This window comes from Ictalurus punctatus, chromosome 18 (genome assembly GCF_001660625.3).
Source record: "Ictalurus punctatus breed USDA103 chromosome 18, Coco_2.0, whole genome shotgun sequence".
Classification (NCBI taxonomy): domain Eukaryota; kingdom Metazoa; phylum Chordata; class Actinopteri; order Siluriformes; family Ictaluridae; genus Ictalurus; species Ictalurus punctatus.
Genome location: NC_030433.2, coordinates 5,580,212 through 5,592,905, shown reverse-complemented (window position 1 = coordinate 5,592,905; position 12,694 = coordinate 5,580,212). Strand labels below are relative to the sequence as shown.

The 12,694-nt window shown below is 36.2% G+C and overlaps 1 protein-coding gene across 2 annotated transcripts in view; it reads left to right on the top strand.

Annotated features, from left to right (window-relative positions):
- The first annotated feature begins 3,388 nt into the window (after positions 1-3,388).
- The window catches only part of rxraa (retinoid X receptor, alpha a), a 159,617-nt gene continuing 150,311 nt past the window's right edge, over positions 3,389-12,694 (top strand). For both annotated transcript variants that reach the window (XM_017492920.3, XM_017492919.3), the window contains exon 1: positions 3,389-3,567. In XM_017492920.3, the coding sequence (XP_017348409.1) occupies positions 3,495-3,567 (73 nt within the window). In that variant the 5' untranslated portion in view covers positions 3,389-3,494. The remainder of the gene's footprint in view (positions 3,568-12,694) is intronic.

Sequence of the window (12,694 nt, the reverse complement as noted above, 5' to 3'; positions counted from 1 at the left end):
TTATAGGACCATTTAGTAGAAAATACCCAGAAGTTTACTGTATGAGGGGTTTTCCCAGGCCACCACACATACTGTATGTTTCTTTGTTCTTGTTGTTATTGTGTAACACTATTATGCCCAAGATCATTTCATTTGTGTATTCTGTTAAGCCTCTTTCTCTTCTTCATACAACATTCTCACACTTGTTTTTTGTTCAGTAATATTTGCATTACTGTCAGCTACTTGAACAGCTCTAGGCTGTATTCCGTATTCTGCTTCGCTTGCATAAAAGCATCTGCCAAATTAATAAATGTGAATGTAAAATGTAAACACATGTTGTACAGCAGTCACTTACTGAAATGAATTAAGCTGTTGTCTTTTTCACTCTTTTTAAACAATTCCCAAATCATGGCCCAACTGGGAGCAGCATTTTTTTCGGTTTGGGCAACATGACAGAAATGACTGATTGAAATTCCACATCACTTATTCATCCCACTCAATAAGTGTCCACTCAAGAAACATTGCCTAAATGTGCTCTTGTGGGCCGTCCCTCGGTCTTCGGTCAACTCGAGAAAGCCTTTAATAACAGGCTCTAGCTGTTCATGCTGTTTGTTTTGAGTGAAAACAGATGTGGTTTTTTTCACCACTCTCTCTCGCTTTGCACTCTAGCTTTCTCTCTCTCTCTCTCTCTCTCTCTCTCTCTCTCTCTCTCTATCTCTCTCTCTCTCTCTCTGGGAAAGATTTCAGTCACAATATTGCCTTTCCCAAACATCCGGCTCTCCATGAGGCAAGATTTGTCCAGGCCCCCATTACTTTCCACACATTTTAGTGCAGAAAATGTAAAAAAAACAAAAACAAAAACAATCCATAAACATAAAGGAATTTTCACCTCCCCTCTGCTTTTTGGGGCACTTTTTAAAGAGGAATGCGCTCATATCCCGCAGCGGAAAACAAAAGCATCACTAAAGCAGCAACAGCTCACTCGAGCCAAATCCCAGGCCATGCTTTTCACATCAGATTCTCCGAGTTGGCCCTGTGTGAAACCCAACACATCTCTAAATACCACTCCTAGGCGATCAGTGTGGACTAGTAGTTGTTTAGATGAAGGGAGGCGAAAGGACATTTTTCACTAAGCTTTGCTGTTCATTTATTTCTCATCAGCAGTGACCGCAGCTCTTAGCAGGAAAAATTCCTTTCCAGCAGGGAACAAACCAACAGTATCACTTAGATGTGTGAGGGGAGATGACGTGGGGTGAGGGGAGGGTGATGGAAGGAGTCACGTGGTCAGATATTACACATTTTCTGAACCGCTTATCCTACATAGGGTTGCGGGGAATAACCTGGACAGCCTTGTACCCAATGCAGGGCACAATCGCACATACCATTCAAACACTACGGACAACTTGGAAATGCCAATCAGCGTTCAGCGCATGTCTTTGGATTCTGGGAGGAAACCCCCGAAGCACGGGGAGAACATGAAAATTCCAGGCACACAGGGTGGAGACGGGATTCGAACCCTCAGACCTCAGATGATGCGAGGCAAACATGCTAGCCACTAAACCACCATTTCTTTTTTCTTTGTCCCATACATCCATCCCTTTCTTTTTTTTTCTTTAAATGTAAATAACGTAGAGCACCTCATGCTATATAAAGCTTCAGTATGGGAAATCCAGCATGTCTTCATATAGAGCTCTAGGGAATGATGGCCGATCTGAACAGCAAACATTTCCTGGCCCATTAATTACCCTTGGGTTTATTTAAGAAACACATTAATCAGTTACAGTCTGGTACTGTATCACCAGAAAGGCATTGCTCTTTGCTTCTTAAAAAAAAACAAAAAAAAAAAACAACAACCGAGAATCTAAACTATCTGAAGTAGAAAATACAATGAGAGTGCGTAGGATGATGATGTTACACATGCTTGTCTATCACGATGCATTACTTATATATGAATATTATATCCAGTAACCTTTGCTGATATTATCAGTCTATATATTTAATGTGGCGGTCACTTGGAACAATTACTTAAAATGAAATCATTTACAGAAACTCATTACAGTGCACACCCAAAGGAAAATCTTACTGTGTCCCATATTCGCTTAAACCCAAGGCGAAACCACATTACTCTATTTTTTTTCTCTCTTTTTTTTCCCCTTCACCGCAGTGATGGATGTCCTCAGTATGTCTTTTGTCACCGAATGTCACTTCGTGGCTATGCTCTGAGTCATGGTGGATTATTAAAGCTCTCGTTTGTCCCCTCGCGTGACCTCTGCAGTGCGCGTGATCACACAAGCCTGATTGGTCCCATCACACTGTCTTTCCCTCCTGCCTTATTTGATGAACAAGACAAGGCAGTTTAGTTAATCGCCTCGTTTGCAGATTGAAATATTCAGCTGTAAATGTACTCCATTATGTCTGCTTTTGAGGGCTTTACAGGATTGATAGCTGGTGTGCAATAGAATTTATTATTTTTTTTGTCTGCCACAGTCTCACACTTTTCCTCTTTGTAAGCCCACTGATTGATTTAAAGAAGGTGTGCTTCTTTAAAATCTGTAATAAATAGTACAGCAAAATCGGCCAGTGTATCATGAACTCCTACAGAATTTAATGATGTTGCAAAATCAAAAATGACAATAATTCTTGGCCTTTAAAGCAATTCATAACACAGTGGGAGGTTTTCTGAAAGGAGATGTTTATTTAGTATTTCTGGAAGCAGTCAGAGGTAAAGCGTTGCGGTTTCTTGTAACATGTCAAGCATTTGTTTGGCTCATTAACTTCAAGAGAGAGAAAAGAGGCTGGCGAGGGAGGGACTGGTATGACATAAGTGATAACAGAAACGAACTTGTTTTGAAGACGTCCCATAACATTAAATGGAGAAAAAGTCAGACATGCTGTGCTTTAATAAATAAACAATGTTTTATTAAAGAAGGGTTTTATCGTATCAATTTTAACATGGGGAACAAAACACTTCAGGACATGCTGTTATTGGAATATAATCAACTTCACCTTGGTAACGGCATCACTCCACTCCACTGTTGATTATTTTCCTGTAAATGAACGTCCCATTAGGTTTCATTCCTTACATATACCATATCGAGTAAGTCTAAAAGACAATTTTGAATTTCATTTCAATACTAATCCATGCTTTTTTTAATCTGCTGTATGTTCTGGTTTGTATGCCACTGACTATGAAACACAGACGAAATCCTATTTCTGTGTGGTAAAGCAAACATAAAAACAAGTCACGCTAGTCCACCATTGTGCTCAAAGGTGCCAGTGGCATGAGAAAGTCTGGTTTCGCAAATTCATCCTGCAATGCTCGCTCTCGATCGCTTTCTAGTGGAAGAAAGCCAGGATTTCCTAATTCAGAGAGAAAGCGGACCTCGCAACAGATTGATCTGCGACAGGGGACAGTCTATTCTTTAAAGAACTGGCCCGAAATAAGCTGCACGCTCAACAGCAGTTTTCTGAGCAGACTGAAAGAGTCTCGTTCTCTCCATCCTGCAGTTTGGTGAATGGGAGAAGTGAAAGATCTGATTATCAGCCTGCATTCCTTCATGGATCCTTTCTACTTAGACATCCACATGGGTGAGTTTAAGACGTTGGGCCTTGGTGGGAAGGGAATATTCATATTCATGTGTTATTGGATTTATTTGATTGAACTTTTAAAGCAGCGAGAGTGAACAATCTCTAATAATTAACTAGAAACAACATTGGACCTGAAAAATTTGAAACAAGTACTGTTGCCTTTTTTTGGATCTATAAAGAGCTTGAAGCTGTTCATCAGCATTTTGTGGCTGCTTTGGGAAGTAAAATTTATTTAAAAAAGATTTTAATGTGTACTTTTATGAGTTTATATTTGTTTCTTTTCTCTTTCTTTCTTTCTGTCTTTGTTTCTTTTTCTTGCTTTATCACTTTATTTAATCACATTTCCTCTATCACATTTCTTTTGTTCTTTGTTTTTTCTTTCTTTCTCTAGTATTTTCTTTACCACTTGTTTATTTCATCTTTGTTTCTTTTTCTGTCTTTTTTTTTTTTTACATTTTCATTCTTGATTTTTTGTCTTTTCTTTTTCTCTTTCTTTCTTTCCTTCTTTTTTTCTTTCTTTCCTTCTTTCTAGATCTTGATCCTTGTGGTTCTTTGTTTCCTTCATTCTCACTTTTTTATTATTTCTTTGAAACTTTCTTAATCTCTCAGGTTCTTTCTTTTTCTGACATTATAATTTTCTTTTATGACGTTTCCTTTCTTAATTTTTTTTTGTTCTTTGTTTTTGTCTTTTCTTTCTCTGGTATTTTCTTTATCTCTTGTTTATTCATCTTTGTTACTTTTATTCTTTCTTTTCTAGATTTTCATTCTTTATTTTGTCCTTTTTATCTCTGTTTCTTTATCTCTTTCTTTCATTCTTTCCTTCCTTCCTTCCTTCTTTCTTTCTTTCTTTCTTTCTTTCTTTCTTTCTAGATCTCAATCATGTCGTTCTTTGCCTCATTCATTTTCACTTTTTTATTATTTCATTTATATCTCTCTCAGTTTCTTTCTTTCTTTCTTTCTTTCTTTCTTTCTTTCTTTCTTTCTTTCTTTCTTTCTTTTGTCCTTTCTTTTCTTTTATACCATGGAGGAATATAGAGCTCTAGGGGATGATGGCTGTTCTAAAATCAAATGACACTGATCCATTAATTAGCTTCAGTTTCTTTCAGAAATACATTAATCAGGTTAGAGACAGTGACAGATCTGTGATCTCATTATTATCCATTAATATCAGCAATACCCTACGTTGTAAAAAAAAAAAAAAAAAAAATATGTATACAAAAAAAATCTCGATACTGTTCATTGCTATTTTGTTGTACAGCTGGACTAACAACACATTGTTCTTTATTTAAATAGTAGATTTAATATGTACTTTAGTGAGAAGGTTAAAGCATTGAAACTGGGGTAGCACAGGGCCCCATGTTGGGGCCATGTTTATTAATTACATCATTGCATACAGTACATACATTAATATACATCAGAATGCTGATTCATCATCTATCACTCTATGAATATTTGTGAAAACATTAAATGTATTTATATTGCTAAAGATTGATAAGCAGTTTATGACTTGTAGATTTGTAGATCCAGAACTAACTCCAAATCTGCTTAATTATATGTTTATGATATATTCTCTCTCTCAAGTAGAGCTGGTCATTAATACAGTGTAGTGCTTATCCTGTTACTATACAAATGACTATAAGTAGCACATATAGTAGCGTTTCATGGGAGGACAACGTGATCATATGTGTTACTTGTGTTGGCTAGAATAGCTGAGGCTATATGCTATTTGGCTCAGTTATCCTGTGGATTTCGTCAGTCAGGACAAAAGGGAAGGGAGAAAAACGAGGGGGAAGAGAATCGTATCGGATAAATTTGCATTTGACAGAGGTTTGGCACAGGGCGAGGATCTCATTCCGCCGGGAAGCACTCACGTGTTTGTTAAGAGAGGCTTTGGGGTATTGATTTTGCAACATGGCTGGCATGGACTGCAGGAATGTAAACCACTGATGTTGCAAAAGGCTGATTTAATTATTTTTTTCTCAAGCTGATTGTGAGTCATCTGAACCTCTGAAGCTACACACTTGACGGTCGTGACGGTTGACCCTATCCTTATGCTGTCTATTAAGAGTTCATGTTACTCCTTATAAACATTAACCTGCTTATTCAGATCTTTCAAGTGGTACATGTATTTTGACCGATGTTGCACATAGAGACAAAATGACAAAACCGTCCTTTCGACTGTGTAGAGTATATAGAATAAGGCTTATTTGGATGCTGCATCTGTACACGGAGATGGACATGGGAGGATATTGATGCTAGACATGCGTGCAACCTTTCTACATGTCACTGTGTCCTTGTCAATCAACCAGGCTTTCACATTCCACACCACATGTGCAGTGATGCTGAGAAAAAGCAGTTCCCAGTGGTACAGCAGTACAGGAAAAATGGGGGGGGGTAAAAAGAAGTTGTGTGTGTTCTCAGAAAAAACGTACAAGAGAATATGAATCCGTATTCAGAGAATGGACATTTTTAAGCGTTCTCCTGAAAACCTATTCAAATTATCCTTAATAATTGAACAATACAGCTTCAAACTAAAAAATAGTTCAAGCACATAAACCATTATGGAGGCCCACTTAGACATCCTCCTTTTCATTCATTCTTTCCATTACCGTTAAGACATTAATTCTAGTTCTCGCCCAACAATCCGTCTTCAGTATGAAAAACATTGCCGTGAGGAAGTCAGAACCTCAACCACACCCTTGGATTCTGTCTGCATATAGACCAAGTAATGGAAAAAAACCCCGAACATTACAGCATAACTCTTCTGTTTTGGATCGAACACTACTATCACTCAGTTGTAGATTAAATCACTTGGAATTCTTATACTTTATAAACATCTGCAGCATAAGTGATAGAAATAGTTTTATTCCTACAAGATGTAGAAAATAACACAGACAATCTACAACAGCAGCTATAAACAGTCGTTCCTGCCATTCATCAGCCTCGCTTTCTTATTCTTACTCATATTTTTAAAAACCTGTTTATGTGGCACGTCCACCGCATAAGTCCCTGTGACTATAGAAACAATAATGTATTAGAACTAGAAGATTTGTGATGCAATCTTTTTATTTAATACCAATTAATAAACTCAAAAAACAGTAGATTAGTGGAATTGCACAAATTTATAAAGCATCTGAATATACAGAATATAGTAGCCTACATTTTACTCTGTTGGATCATGTTAGTTTCATATTAAGAAGATATTAAGATTTAATGCTGCTTATTTATTTAAGCTGCTCCGTGATAATTAATACATTAACATTAACAAACCTGTACTAACATGTACTTAAGCTGGTCGTTATTCATACATGAATTTGTAAGACTCATGTCGTAATTAAGGTTAAGACTCTTCATTAGTTCGTGATTAGTGCATGCCTTAACTCATCATTAGTTCATATTTACACAAGTATTAGTTCGGGTATTAGTGTATGATGTACTCTTATTGTAAAGTGTTAGCTTTTTTTTTTTAACAGTACTGGAGTCTAATAGCTTTTCTACTGTATGTATTCATAAATGAATATTTGAGAATATTTGTACATGTATATTGTACTGTATATATGTATCTCTTTTACAAATACTCATACATATATAACAATATACATTCAAGCTTAACTGCATGTAAAAAAAAAAAAAGACATGTGACCAGTCCAACTGTCATTCCTAGTTTCATGTGTGAGATCATTAAAATTTAACTGAATTTAGATAGAAATTTAGTTTATATTACAATCCAGACTGGTTTATAACAAGTAAGTCATGGTCTGCTGCCTCAGATTTCCCCCAAAAATGTAATGGTTATGAAATTTTTAAGAAAGGCATTAAAATTACCTGTGTAAATTATGTACACTGTAATAAATACAAGAAGATGGACATTTAAACAGTTATGAATCTTTCAAACAGTTTTATAGAGACTATTATATTATACTATGCATGATTAAATAACAGTGGCAAAGCGTACAATATGATATGGTATCTCTGGCTGATAATAATCAAATGTAATAAATGACAGCTAAAGTTTCATGAAGTCATGAATGAATGGTAATAACACAAGCTGTTTCTTTCTCCTAGAGCCTTTGTTTTAATTTCAGATATCAAATGCAGAAGCCATGTTGGCAGAAAGTTAAAAAAAAACAAAAACTTTCTTTCTCGTTCTCTGCCTTCTCATCTTTTTCCATCTCTCCTTACTACTTTGTCTCCAGACTCTGTTATATTGATTGCCAGAGTGTATGACTATAATAAGATTTGACAGCTTTTGACACACACGTTCTCTGAACTGGGAAAAAGAGATCACAGGGCATATATATATATATATATAGGCCAGAAGATCTCACACCATTACTACACACATGACTGATTCTGCAGTATGATAAAACAAGTAGGAAGAAGGGGAAAAAACTGGGTTCCTGCTTGTACCAAGTGGGATTAAGAAGCAGGTGCATGTGTGTGCTTGACATCTTTATTACGACTGCTCTAAAACTCTAATACTTCTCATGGCAGGCTGGAGTTATCAAAAACAATGAATATCCAGTCAAAGGTCAGAAGCATAATATTCTATGAACTTGGAGAATAACTGGAAAAAAAATTGACAATGAAATCATGGCTCAGAATTGCAGAAAACTATTCAGGACTTTGCAATCACATAGAGGCCAGAGAGGGTATAAATACACATGCTAATGAGGGGAAAGAAAGTAACAGGTGAACATAATAAGGGAAAGGACAAGTAAACAGACAACTGACAAGGACAGGAAGCTGTATCCATATATGGAAATAGAAGATTAAGGTTAAGGTTTAGGTGGGTTTTTGGAAATCTATGGATATCAAAATGATCATTTTATATTCTATGGGTTCTTCTAGTTTACAGTTAAATAATGATGTCACCAATCTTGATCAAGACGTAAACTGACAGTTAGTAATCAGTAGTGCCCTGTTTTTTTCATGGGTGCCAATAATTTTGAATCGTTGGATTATGTATTATTGTTTGGAGTTCTCAGTAGGTTTGACCTCAGGCTTGGACATTAAGCACGGCAGCCTATTTTACATATCCTAACTGAACCAATGGCTTGTCAAATCTATTTACATAGATTAAGAGTTTATATCTGTCTTCCTACTGTAATGTACAATAAGTACAGAGTGTGGCAGGACACAAATGTGGTAGTCAAGAAGATGTAATCCGAATCCATAGGTCAAAACACAGGCAGGTAAAAAAAACAAAAAAAAACAAGGGCAACCCATAATCAGAACCAAAGAAAACAGGCTGAAGGTCTAAACCAGAACTAAACACTTTGATACATGAAAAACACGGCTTGGATTTTACAACCGCAATGCATGGGAAGACTTTGTGATGCTATAAAGAAACAGCAGGGTTTATCTAGACAAAATAATCAAGGTCTAACACAGAAGAGGTGAACACAATAAGGCAACAAACCAATGAGAGGACAGCATTGGAAACAGGACTAGAACAGAAATTTGCATTACTGATCAGATGGTCAGGGGTTCAAGCCCCAAAACTGCCAAGCTGCCACTGGTGGGCCCCTGAGCAAGACCTTAACCCTCTTTGCTCCAGTAATGACGTATCATGGCCGACCCTGCGCTCTGACCCCAGCTTCATAACAAACTTGGATAAGAAAAGGATTTCATTGTGCTGTAATGTATATGTGACAAATATAGCCTTCTTCTTCTTATGGAATTGCTTTGGATAACTTTATAGCAGAATAAGCACTGGACATAATGTAGGATACTTCAAGGTTAAGAAATGACTGACTAATTTGCTCGGAAGAAGAATTCTTGGGAGAAGTGCATATATAGTAGCAAAAAAGTCAACGATCATGCAACGTTAGCAGGGGTAGGATTGAGAGCGTTAGTGTCACTAGCATGTTAGAAACAATTGTTTCTAAGAATGTTTTATAAGACGGACTTTCACAAAGATTGAGTTTATTAGTTTATTTATTTACAAGTGGAGTTATAGTGGTGTAGCTTCACTTCCTTGTTTCCATGAGCAGCCCCTCAACTTGACTTCTGGTCCTGGTTTTTAGGGATTTATCGTTCTCTGTTTGAGAACGTTTATTATTAGGATTTTACATTACGCCAGTGATTAAATTAATTGTATCGACAGATTTAAATGCCAGTCCTTGGAAAGAGACTATTTTATACTCACAGTTGCCCTTTTAAAGTTGTGGAAACCTGATTTTTGGTCAGAAAATGCTACTTGTGGTGAGGTTGTAAACTGGCAGAAGTGAATATATGAAGGTGTGTCCAAGGCCAGAAATGAGCTGGCTGGTCTTCCTATGCTCATCAAGCTTCTTAAAGCCTAAAAGCAGCAGCACATCCAGTAGCTCCATTCACATGTGCCTGATTTGTAATGACTTCCAAATGTGGGTTGTTTGACTATGCTCGCTCGCCTCATCAGAGCCGAAAATGGTCTTTGGCATAGCACAAAGAACATTCTATTTAAATAGAAGGGAAACTGTTATAAGAAGAGGGGGGTTTACTCTTTCAATACACTGGACAAAGAAAAGGAGAGCAATTTTATGCTCGTGAAAAAAAAAAAGATCACAAAAGTCACAACCGTGCATTTTATTTCATCATTGCTAATGCCCAATGTTACAATGGTAATGTTTTTTTTTTTGTGGTTTCATCTTCATGTCTTATGTGAACCGACAGCGCATCAAGCTTTTTATTGGAAAAGAAGTCTGCATATTGAGTCAGTCATTCGATGGTGTAATTGCTGTCTAAAAATATTACCTTCTTATATATTATTTCCTCTAAAATCAACGTGCAGTACCGTTATAAAAGCAGGACAGTCCTGCCGATCACAGAAATAAGGAAAGTTAAGCTCAGCCGGATTTAGGAGTTAATTGATTTCGAAGCCAACATTTAATATTATTTAATCTCATGTGTTATTAACCTAAGTGCAGGAAGCTATTATGGGAGCTCTGTAATTTAAAGGCATGAATAATATGTATGTCTTTTACTTCAATATAATCTACATCTACAACAAACTTACCCTCTCAAACATCCTGAAAAATGTCTTATTATGCTTATTAATACCAATTTAAACACACAATAGAAAAATAAATAAATAAATAAAATACAGTAAAAAAAAAAAGTTAATGTTGCTCTAGTTTAAGCTATTTTAAGTTATCTATCTATCTATCTATCTCTATCTCTCTCTCTCTCTCTCTCTCTCTCTCTCTCTCTCTCTCTATATATATATATATATATATATATATATATATATATATATATATATATATATATATATTTATTTATTTTAATGCAGGAAGTTAAAGATGAAACGTGGCAAACATGTAAGGAATGTAAGGAAACATGCCTGTACATGCTGTTATAGGTAAATACTCAACTACGAGGTGGTGTGATGCGACCCAACATAAAGAAGAGATACTTTTACGACTCTGGAGTTGATTATTTTTCCTATAACAGCATGATTAGAAGTGTTTTATATCTCTTATACCACAGCAACTTGCCAACAATTACTATTTCAAAAGTATTAATGAACCACGTCATCCATTTTTTCCATTTATACTTGCACTTAATGTTGTGGAACATTATCCTGTTATCACTTACATTATAGCAGCTATAAACAGTCATTCCCACGTCATCCTCTCCTTTTTTCTCTCTGTTGAGGGTAAAAAGCCAAAACACGCAGCTTGACGTTTTACAGAGAAACTAGAAAGTGTAAAGTGATCTGTCCTGAAGACTTTCCCATGGTGGAAAGCTTACTGGCTATTACAAAGCACTGACACTGGAGACTCCTCCAATCACTGTTAAATAAACCTCTCCTTACAGAAAGCTTCATCACTTCGACAATTCTTTGTTTTTGATTGTTACATAACAATACATTTCTGAAATCAGTATATTATTAGTTTTACATTATGTACAGCATCCACCATGCAAGTATCTGTGAATGAGCTATCACTATAGCAATGGAGACGTGCTGTATGTACTCGACTGCACATTCAGCTATAGATCATGCTGTAGTTAGCAGAGTTAATACTTTTCGATTATGATTAGATTATTAAATGTTCATATTCTTCCAGATTTCGACCTTACTGAAAATAAGACGCACAAGAAGACACTGAGTTATAGTTCTTATGTAAGGGAAATGTTCTGCATTCCTAACAGTTCCTTGCAGGCTTTTCTGCTTGACGAGAGAACACTGACTTTCTTACAATAGAGTATTCACTTCCTCAGCATCGATTTCAGGTCCAATCTTTGTGCATTAAACAGGTGACATCCCAGGCGCCAAGTCTATGGAGACCAAACAGTAAATATGTGACGGCCTCGGAAAACCCTTCACGCAGTCAAATTCTGACGTTCTACTATATATCTTTTTGAAAAATACAGATTTCGTACCAATTCAGTTCTTTTTAAATGCCACACCTGCATCTACATTTATAATCTAATCTACTTAAGGAAAAAAAAAAAAAACATTAATGCTGAAATTTAAAGAACTATAATGGGAATTTAATAGGAAATGAGTACTCACTTTGATTGCCTGCATGCTCTACATCTGTCTCTGTCTCATCACCTGAGGTCAAAGTCACTTTCGGCATTTAAACATGAGCCTCATCGTCGTCTCTGCACTCGACTGATCTCTGTTCATGCTAAAATCAGTGGGGAAATATTTGCTTATTCATTCGCTCACTTCTTTTCTCTTGGCTAAATTTATTTAGATTAATATCTGTTTTATTATTCGATAATTTAAACACGTTTATTAAACCCAACATGATCTTTCTTAGGGTTAGTCTGTTATGGGCATTTTTGTCATTTGTTGTTATTTTCCAGAATATAGCCATAGCGCCATCTGACTGGTTTTCCCAAACCACAACACGAATGCTTAAAAATGGCCAAATGTCTGCTTAAATACCTTCATCCCTTATGTGTTTATCAAGGAATGGGCCTTCATCTAGATTAGAAATTAAGTTTCTTGGAGAATTGCTTAACTATTGCAAAGTTTATTGTAATATTGTGAAAAGCAACTCAGTTTGGGCTTTCTGCACATGTCTACCAAGACACATATTGCTAAACTGGAAGCTTTTCCATTTCAATCACTAGCATGTGTGTTTACGCAAGGCTGTCCATTATGCCCCGAGTGAAGAGATTGCTGTAA